At 30.3% G+C, this 11,308-nt stretch overlaps 1 protein-coding gene across 5 annotated transcripts in view; it reads left to right on the forward strand.

Moving 5' to 3' along the window:
• The window catches only part of LOC106477203 (probable E3 ubiquitin-protein ligase bre1), a 38,984-nt gene extending 30,204 nt beyond the window's left edge, over positions 1 to 8,780 (forward strand). For 4 of the 5 annotated variants that reach the window (XM_022381431.1, XM_013937806.2, XM_013937819.2 and 1 more), the window contains exon 8: positions 1,288 to 8,780. In XM_022381431.1, coding sequence (XP_022237139.1) covers positions 1,288 to 2,970 — 1,683 coding nt within the window. In that variant the 3' untranslated portion in view covers positions 2,971 to 8,780. The remainder of the gene's footprint in view (positions 1 to 1,287) is intronic. The other variant, XM_022381433.1, reaches the window with a different exon arrangement.
• The last annotated feature ends 2,528 nt before the right edge of the window (positions 8,781 to 11,308 follow it).

Below are 11,308 nucleotides of genomic sequence, written 5' to 3' on the forward strand. Positions count from 1 at the left end.
CATGCAGTAAAGTCATATATATATAATATTAAGTCTATAAATTAACATTATAATCTTGGCACCAGTCTCTTGGACCAACCTGTTTCTGTGAAACTATACATTGTAATATTGATTTATTGATTTACTTCATGTAGTTTAACAAAAGTTGGTAAGTTTTAGTAAACATTACAAGTCTCTGGTACACAAAAAAATTCAGATTTTCTAATAAAATATTTTTCTTAAAGATTTGGCTCTAAACATGTGAAGTGTTTACTGAGTCAGTCAGACTCAGACTCGGCAAGTTTGAGTGAAAGGTAATTTTCATGTTAAGAACAAGAATAATTATGTTTATCTTATAGTTTCATATTGAATTTGCATAACCTCTAGAACCTTCTAAATGAACATCAAGATGGTTGTTTCAGTGAAACTTTATATTTTATCTACCCTAATACTAACTACAGCAAAACCATCAACATGTAGTAAAGTTAAAAGTTCAGAAATATGAAGTAAAATGAACAAAATCTTTTTTTCTTCTTTGAATTCCTCGTTTCAGTTTTCTTATATTCACAGTTTCAACTATTAACCTTTTCACAGCTGTTTACTTTTAATTTTTATGGTTTCACTGCCTATACTTTGGACCACTGTCTTTCGTCAAGAACAGTGAAATTCCATTAGTTATCTATTGTAAAGACTGCAAACAAAGTAAATACAATTGGGTGATTTTTGCATTTGCTGTTAGGTCTTACATTTTTCAGGTAGTTGGGTTTGCTAATAAACATTCAAGTACTTTCAAGTATGCATTTTAGAACACAAAAAATATATCAGGCACTAGAATAGAATGTCCCAAAACTACTATAATTTACCTGTCTTTCTAACTAAGATATAAATGTGTTTAAAAAATTCCATAACTGCTATGAGAAAATGACTTTACAGAAAGAATATAGAATTTTTCTTCTTGACTACTTCTAAATATAAACAAATTATCTAAAGATTCCTGTACATTATAATATGATCTTCCTGTTGGTTATAAAAAATGCCCATCAAAAGATATGATGTAAATAATCACATGAGACAGAAGAGTGAAGACTAAGAATTTTTCTATACTTCCTTTTGAAATTAAGAAATTAAAACTTAGATAACATAACTACATCTTGGAGCCAAATTTTATTGAGTATGTTAAGAATGGTGTATAAATTAATTGAAGAATTTAGTGTTTATGGTATTCATAGTGCATTTGTTCGTTTACTAATGTTTAATAAAGTATAAAAAAACTATCTTAACATCTTGCTGTAATATTTATTATTTCAGTTTCTTAAAACTTATGAGGAAGTGAAACATCAAGAGAAGGAATCCCGCAAACGCCTCAAAGTTTTAGAGAGTGAAAATACAGAGCTAAAAGCAAAATTGGAAGAGGAAGAAGAAGATGATAAGGTACTGGAGCAAACAGTTAGCAAACTAAGTGAAGAAAATGTAGAGCTCAAAGCTAAGCTAGTGGAAGAAGAAGAAGACGATAAGATGCTGGAGCAGAGAGTTAATAAACTCAATAAAGAGAATGTGGAACTAAAAGCCAAGCTGGTGGAAGAAGAAGAAGAAGATAAGGCTCTTTTGCAAAGAGTTGATAAACTCAGTGAGGAAAATGTTGAGTTAAAGGCTAAGTTGATAGAAGAAGAAGAAGATGACAAGATTTTAGTGGAGCTAGAGGAAAAAATGGAAATTCTTATGAAAGAAAACAGATTACTTAAGTCTCAGCTTTCTTTAGATGATGATGATGATGAGAAAGATAGTCTTACTAGCTTGAAAGGGGAGGCTCGTAATATACAATTCGAAAATCTAGAACTGAAGAAAACCTTGGAACAACTTCAATCCCAGCTTCTGCAATCGACTGCTTCAAGTGATTTAGATGACCTGACTCAAAATATAGATACAGACAAAGCAGAAAGTAAATTAAAGTTAGAAACTTTAAGGAAACAGATTAATACTCTGGTTATAGAAAACAGATATCTTAAAGCAAGCATTGTTCAGTTAAAGTACACTTTGCCTTTCAAAACAGAAGAAGAACAACAACAGCAACTGAATGAACTGCAGCATGAGAACCAAGACTTAAAAGATGAGATTGGAAGACTCCGATACACAAAACCTCCTACCAGAGAGCATCCTCCACTCGATGTGCCCCTCAGTAACCAAGATGATGATACAGATCAAAAAGCTGAAGATGCACCTGTTGACACAATAAAGTCTTTACTTCAGATGTTGGCTGATGCAGAACAGGAGTCTAGGCGATGGAAAAAACTTTATGAAGAAATTAAAACAGAATTACAAAAGACCAATGCCTTGTGGAATGGCACATCTCTTCCTTGGCTTCTACCACATGTAAATTGGACTGAAGCAGTTATCACCGGTTTTTCTAATGGCACCAAGACTGTTACAGGCATCATAACTTCAGTTCTTGACCATATATCAAAACACAGTGTAGCAGACACTAACGTTATTAATGCACAACTAAACATAACTGAAGGAGTACTTGAAGACTTTCAACAGAGACTAACAGAAAAGTGGACAGAGCTACAGAAGATCACAGAGTCAAAGCAATATCAACAGTTCAACAGCAATTCTCAGAAATTAATCTTCAAAATGTCACAAGCCTTACATAATGCTGTTCAGAAAGTGCAAGATGCTGCAGCAAGGTTCTATAAGAACCAGAAGCCCTTAGAGGCTCAGATTGACAAGTTAACTGCAAAAGTCTTTAAAATCATGGAAAGACAAGAGGAACGGTGGGCAGAGATGAAGATGAAATGGGCAAGAAAATTTTCAAAACACCAGGTCTCGTTTGACAAAGATGCAAATGGAGATGGTCTTGATGACTACACAGTTGTTGAGCATCTTCAAGTCTTACCACAAAATGAAGATGATAATCAGAAGATTACACTTGAAAACGTGGAATATGAAAACAGAAAAGAAGAATCCAAAAAGTCAGAACGAACAGAGCTATGACTAGATGAAGAAGAGTAATGCTGAAAATGCAGGTGAAGTGTATACACCATCTTTCTTTAAGATCAAACACCAGGAAATGAAATAGAACTGTTAGCACAAAGATAATACAGATACTTATGTGATTAGATTTAGGAGAGATATGTGGGCTACAAAATTGTACACACAAGAAAACATTGATCCAAATTGTTGAAAATTAATGATGTAAGTTCTGTAGGGAAAGAGCTTATTTACATGTGATAACTTAGAAGCAAAAAAAAAGCATGAAGAGTAGTTCTTCAGTGAATTTCATGTAGTGAGTTACCTTGTTTTTCAATTTATATGCTATAGATTCCATTAATGGCATGTGTTTTAAATCATATACAAGTATACATGTTTGTGATGTGTTTAGCTTAGTGAAAGTAATTTTACTTTTGTTTAATTAGTCTAAATGATTACATAATTGCATTTCTTTCCATTGGCTAATTTTGGCTGATTCTAATAGGACCAATTTTTCTTATTATTCATATTATTTTCTATTCGTTTTAATATCTTTATTTCTTATTGCTGTGCTTTACTATACAGAATGAAATGCTTATTTTCATAAAGTTTCACATTTTACAAGTAATATATCACAGGTACCAGTTTCTCCTAGTTAGCGAATGGTAATTGGTTAACTTCATGTAACGAAAGCATTCCTCATTTATAGTATACTGTTTTTATTAAACACCTAAAGAAGTAGAGACAAAGGATCATGGTTAACTGCTTCTAAAAATTAGTTGCACTTTGGTTGTAAAGAATGGTATGCTTTTTAACTCCTTGTTTGAAAACAAATATTCTTAACTATTGTATTTTGTTCAGAACCCATGCAAGTACGCTGCTTTGTGTACAATATCTGTGTCACAAGTACACAGCAATTTTAAACATTGTTCTGTATACTTCTTATACAGATTTACTCTACAGTAAATTATTTTATAATAGATTGTATTATGTACTTCATATAAATTTGTATAGTAATTGGTATGTAGGTGTTATTAAAATACACTTCCTCTACTCTATACATAATGATGTACTAATATGCATATAAACATATTTTTATCGTGATTTTAATGTATCACATCTCTTAGCTTATGCTTTATATTTTTAAGTACACATCATGTTGCTCGTACACACCAGACCTGATTGTACCTAACCTTGTAAGCTCATGTTGGATGTATATTACTGTTTGTTGTCTTGAAAGAATGTTTTAGATTAAATACACTTTAGCTTTATACACAAGTATACTATTTAGTATTAAGTGTACTTCATCATTCTGTAGATGAAAGCCTTTCATTTTGTCAGTGCATTGTATTTGACAGGACCTTCAAGTATTAAAATTAGTGTATCAGTGGATATTTGTATTTAGTAGTGTGTAGAAAATATATAAATATATCAGACTAAACTAAGAGCTTTAGATTAATTTTTATGAGATGTGCACCAGTCTTCAGTAGTGTTCTGATTCCTAGGAAATGGGTTAAAACATCAGACATCACACATTTATGACTTCAGGATTTTCGCACATTGACAGCTTTTAATATTCCTTTTTTTCTGTATGTTTCCACTCTTGATACTGTATTTACTAAAACATAACACATTCTTCAAAAATACCTCATAGAGCAGCATATTTTGTTCTCTTAACAAACCTGAATAAAATGCTCATTTGGTTAATTGTACAATATGTATATGAGGTGTTTTAGAAAAATGATTCTTTTATGAAAAAGTGACCTAACTGATTCAAAAATAGTGTATAAATTGGCATATAAACATATTTTTTTTATCTTGATTTTAATATAATGCTTTACTAAATACACATCATGTTGCTCGTCCACACGAGCCCTAATTAATTCAAAAAGATTGTATAAATATTTTTACTTTATTTGATTGTAAATTTTCCGAAGCAGTAAAGTTAAATTATTTGTTAGGGGGTCTCATGATGCATTGTTCTAGTTTCTCAAAGACAGCTTGAAGTTAGTGTTAACATCTGTAAATAGCCTATAGTAGAGATATTAAGCTAATTTTAAGAAATTTAAAACCTAATTTTGCCTCCAATCACACATTTTTACCCAACCCAATTTGTCACCTAAATTATTGATAATATTTGTACACTATCATTATGGTGTTTAAAGTGTCACTGAAAAATTATTCACAGAAGTATTAGAAATGTATAGAGTTAATGAAATGTTTACTTATCTAACATATTAAATAATTAAATGTTAAAGCTGATTTTACTAGAACAAAGTCACATTAGGGTGAAAAGTAGAACATGAACACTTTCTCTAGAGCACAAAACTGGAATGTTAAAGGTGTGGGTGTAAGCCTAATGAATAGATTGGACTATGTGCAAGCTTCATTAGTACTTTCTATTCTCCAACACTTAACTGAAAAAGGCCATTGGATCATCTTAAGATATTTCACAAATAAGGCACCTATTTCTTAAGCTACTTGTATTTGCATAAGGTTATTAAAGATATAAAAATTATCTTTGTCATAAATTATGTGTTACGGTAGTTGTAATATTAGTGAATGATACAGTGCACTTATGAAGAAATAAAGTATTAATGAACTTTTCACTTCATATGTAATTAAAATTGATTTATCAAATTTGCTCAAATTTTACTTTAGTTTTTCAGAGTTTCTGTATGGATGTAAAAAAAAGTACTCCTTGAAGTATGGTTAGTATGAGCTCCTACTGGTGTGAAGATTGTCTGTTGACTTTTCCCATTTCAAGAAGTGTGTGTGAACTTAGTGGAAAGGTACCTGTCATTCTACTTGTGATTGAATAACTTTTCACATTTCCTAAAACATAGATCTTTAGAGTTATCAGTGAGTGAAATTGAATTCTTAATATTAATTTTTTTTATATAATGTGATCTCACTTTTTAGGGTGAATCCTCTAAATTGAAAGTATTATTCTAGAAAATGGATCCATTTTATAAGCATCATTTCTTATTATTAAAAATTTTTCAGCATTCAGTAGGCAAAGAAAGTTTTGCAATTCTATCCATCTGACAGATTCTGTCATAAAGTTTTAGAAGTGTTATGTTTCTGAACCAAAAAATGTTTCAGCTATAGATGGATATTATCACATCGACATTTTTCAATATTCTCAGAGATGATGTAGAGTATAGTATAAATTTTTGTTAATATCATTTTTATTTTTTAATTAAGTCAAGTGTAAACTTTCTCTTCAGGATAAACACAAAAAAATTGATAACCAGTCGAAACAAAAGCTCAGTGCACATATATATACGCTCAATATAATTAAAATTCAGTTTCAGTTGAAAAATTTGTTTGCCTAAAAGAAGCTTATACATATAACCTTCTGTTAAGTAAAATAATATAATACTTTTGTAATTTTTTTAGAAAGTATTTTTTTAATCCGATGTACTATAATCTGATATTTTTAAAGACCATCTGGTGTACATCTGCACTAATTATATCAACTTTGAAAAACTTAAATGTATAAATCGTATAATAAATAGCAAAGTTATTAGATTGGAACTTTATTTTAAAAAGCCAACTTCACAGTTTCTATTTACGTGTAACTACTGTCATGTACGAGCATGCCTAACTGTGGTGCTTCAGTTTTCTTTCATAACAGTTATAATAGTCAGTTATCAGATAAAGATAACTAGTTATCCATTTGTTAAACATGTGTTTTAATATAAATTGTAGTAGATTTTTCAGGAGTTAACCCAGATTTTCATAGCCTTGTGGAATATTACATTAATAGATAATTAACCTGTTTACCCAAATTATTTTGTGAATTGTGCACATTTTTTAGTATCATAAGTATTAGTAAATAATATTAATGGGTCATACAGATTATTAGGGTGGTTGCCAATAATGTTTAAGTTTTTAATTTCATAACCCAGAGTTTTGTTGGTGTTACTTCAGTTATTTCTGGTATCTTATTAACCAAAAAAATCTTTTCTTCAGTTAAAGTGCTTATCAAGGCATGTATTTTTGGTATGGATGTTATAAACTTTAGCATATTGTTTAATTCTATTTACAGTTGGAAACTTACATGAAGATATCCACTAATTTGGTGTTTACAATTTATAAGTTCAAAAATACAATTTAAATTTTTTTTATAGTAACATTGCTTCAAATTAAAACAGAATTCATGCACAATTTGATCCATTTAAGACAGGAAAATTTAGTTAGGGTTTTCTGTAATTTGTCAGTGTGTGAGTAAAAAAATGGGCAATAGAATTAAGGAATTGAATTTTCTTTTATTTCTTTAAAGTAAATAAACGGTTGATGGTGCAGTTTAAAATATTTTGCTCTAAGTTTTCTCGTGTTTATTTTATTGCATTCTTTAAGTTTTTAAGTAAAGGAGAAATCTGATGTTTATTTTTTCAATTAGTGTAACGTAAAAGAAGAAAATTAATGCACTTGCATTCAAATGGTTTTATGCAGTACAATGAAAAATGAATTTTGAAAGTATATTTGAATTTTCATGTTTTTTTTACTTGAGTAATGTTAAAAAGATCAGCACGTTATATATATTGAAAAAAACATTAAATCTTAGATATGTCAAATTTTACCCATTATGATATCTTTTTCAAAAATAGCATGAGATTAATCAGTGAAATATTAAGTTTTGAAAAATTTTTAAACCTGTTTATCTTGTTTAAATGGAATAATGAATAAATGGAATGGTAAAGTATTCAGTTAAACACAAAGTAAATGCAGTAATATTATTATCTTGGGATGTGTTTTATGTTCTCTTGTAGGTTTCTTTAAAAATTCACATTTCTATTTATTGTACTTGGATCATAGCTATGTTTTTACATTCTTGGAGTATAAAAACAGAAAAGATCTATAAAACTTTAAAGTTAAAATAAGGGAAATTGTGACAGAAATTTTTGACAATTGCACACAATACATTATAAAATTTTGTATATTTTTCAATTTTAAATGAAAAAGTTGTTGGTTATAACTGAGCTTCATATCTGATCCAGATCTTGTGTTTTTGTGTAACTGTGTACAGGATGGAGCAAAAGTTACTATAAAGTTGGTACTAGAGAAAATACTATGAACACAACTGAAACCAATTTTCTTATTTTTTGTTTCAGAATAATAGGCAGAAAGCAAACCATATTCCAAATGAAACAACTGTATGGTCTCTTTTGCCCAACCCTGTATTATAACAAATTCCTAGTTTTATGATGTCGGATAATGTTCTTTTAAACCAGAAATGTAGGTTATGCTGTCTTGTAAATTATCATCTTATAAAAAAGATACTCTGAAAATATAAGGGAAACTTGTAGTTTTATAACTTATATTAGCACTTTTAATAAAGTTATAAAATAGAATACATTTAATCTAGTCGCATGTACTTAGAACTTGCTTTCCTAAAACTGTAAAGAAAACATTTTAAAGCACTTAAGCACCGAGTTCTGAAATGGATGTTAAAACATAGTTATTTTGTATAGCTAGCTATACGTAAGAGGGCTAAAAACTAATTTGTATGTAGAAACAGCAAGTGTAAACTTTAGATAGAAACAGAAAACAATTTAAGATTTGCTTTGCAAGGTGTGATCTGTTGAGTGTAATAAATGTACGTACAAAGTATATGTTAACTATGGTTGTTTACTTTGTAGTCAATGAGAGTGAAAAATAAAGAAGCAAGTTTTATCTTAAGTTTTGGTGAGAGAAACATTGTTAATGTGGTTTGCCTTGCTGTTGTGCTTTGCTTCTGTGATAATTCATAAGTTCTGAAGCTCCCTTGAGCACCACCATTGGCTGTAGACCATTAAAGCCTTGATCTAATAAACTAGTGTCTAAAATCTGTTGTTTTCTTTAGAAATGCACTCATATTTTGTGATGCCCATAAAAAAATTAATTACACATGAAAAAAATATTACATACTGTAACTCAGTGAGCAGATGAAAAACTGAATATAATAAAGAATAATGTGTATTCATGAAAACATTTTAACCATTACATAAGGCTGTGATGGTTTTATTGTATTGAAATTTTTACATATTCTTCAGTACTTCCTGTATGCTGAAACCAAAAATGATATCCATTTTTCTCCATTATGTACAAATTTTTTACAAAACATCATATGTACTTTTACATGAGTGAATCATTTTCATTGAAATCAGGTCACATTTTCTTATGCTTAAAATGTTGACAACCACTAGCTATAGGTTTCTTTAGACCACTAGCAACATGAGAGTCTTATCGATTGTTCTAGATTCCACAAGAAATACTCCACTAGTATATAAACAGTTAACAGGCTGCATGACATGTCATTTCTGGATAGTATTTGTTGGTGCTTGCACTTTGACATTTTTCTTTTTTCCTTTTGAATATTATTGATTTGTTGCTATAGCAACAAGAGGTTGTGTAAATGACACATTCTGTTATATTTATGATAAAGAAACAAAGACGAAACATTACAGAATTTGTTTGTGTCAAAGAATTGAGACAATGGACTAAAGGTAAGATAAAGTTGTTTCCTTTTGGAATTCCAGTAGTCAGGCACAAGCCTACAAACAATGAAGATGACTGATATTTTTGCTCACATAACATGCAAGGCTAAAACAATCGAAATAAAAAGGAAAGTTCTTATATAAACCTTCAATCTGCTATAAGACCTGTTGCTCATGGACCTGATGTACCTACCCCACCAGAGACTCTTGATACAGTTTCATCTATAGAAATGATGATAGGGATTGTTTTCAACCGTAAAGTTTGGTGAACCACAACTTTTCACACAGGGTGAATTTAATGTTTTGGTGAGAGATTTGGGCCTTCCAAAGGATTCTTCAGAGATTTTGGGGTCCAGACTTTGGACTAAGAACTTACTTTCTCCAGGGACATTATTTTACTGGTACAGAAATCATGAGAAAGAGTTTATACCATACTTTTCACAAGAACTTTCACTGGTTTATTGTAACAATATTGCCAAATTAATACCAATGCTAGGAGCTGCAGTCTATGATGGCTGATTACTGCTGGTCATTGAAACGAGGTGTTCCAGACACAATACATAAAAGAAAGACCACAACATGCAGTTTTGAGGCTAAAAGACATAGATTTCACAAGAAATCAGGATGAATGAGGATGCATATCCATTTGGCATCAATGTTCTTCCCTTTTTTTTCAGTTTGTATTTTTGTTAACAAACATAATAATAAAATATGTTCATTGTGGTAAATGAAATAATTTGATCGAAGTAAAAAAAAAAAAAAGTTTTTTTTTCTTCCCGATTTGTAAAAAATGAATATTATTTTTGAAATCTGCGTAGCTTTATTGTGGAAAATCTGTTATTACAACCAAAACAACTTTTATGAAGTTGAAATTCACAGGCCTAGGTTATCAGTTTCATCCAAAACACTTTTTGTTTTTACATGTGTGCAAAATGGCTCATTCTTAGTGTAATGCACATCTAACCTACATAAAAGCCAGTGTGTATCACATCACGCTTGATTTATCCAAATAAAATAGTTCAATTACTGTCTGCAATTTTAGTAAAGTGTGTGTGTGTGACATGAAACCTTTTCCACACTATGTCTTTACTTTAGGCTTATTATACCAACACTCACTACACTTATCACCTAGCCTAGAGCCAAGTGCATAAAATTTATCATGAAAGTAAAAATATTGGTTCACTTTTAAACATAAATCGTTTCCGAATTAAGCTATTTTCTGTTATATCACCAACGTTTTTAATAAAAAAACAAACCTCTTTAATCAACAGAGACTCTAAATTAAGAAATCAACAAACATTTTTCCAGTTTTTTTGTCTATATATTTCATTTTATACTTTCAGTACATAGATGAACAACAATATTAGGTTATACTTTTGTTGCTAAGCAACATGACATAAAAGCCATTGTTGGAAAGAAGTGTTACCAAAACTCACTGGCTTTTCTATATATTAGAAATTGTTAATCTAACTGATTTTTATCAATATCATTCTATGAATATGACACAAATTCATTTCATGAATTATCGTAATTTTGATTCTCTCACAAAGGAATTTACCAAGGTTTGACTACCTCAACTGCACTTTTCTACCTCTTTGTTGGTCAAGCTTGGTTTTTGTCTAGGACTGAGCCATTGTTTTTGGTGTTTATTATTCGCATAGAGAATCCATTTTTCATCACCGGTGACAGTTCTGTCCAAAAATGGATCATGTGCCAGAAGAGACAAAGCAACATTCACATGTTGGAAACGATGATCATCGGAGAGTTCATGAGGCACCCAAACATCTTTGTGGAGTTTTCCCATATTCCTTAAACATTTACATATTGTTTCATGAGAGACATGCAATTTCAGGGCCATTTCATAAGTGTGTTGCCTT

Source organism: Limulus polyphemus, unplaced genomic scaffold (assembly GCF_000517525.1).
Source record: "Limulus polyphemus unplaced genomic scaffold, Limulus_polyphemus-2.1.2 Scaffold163, whole genome shotgun sequence".
Lineage (NCBI taxonomy): Eukaryota > Metazoa > Arthropoda > Merostomata > Xiphosura > Limulidae > Limulus > Limulus polyphemus.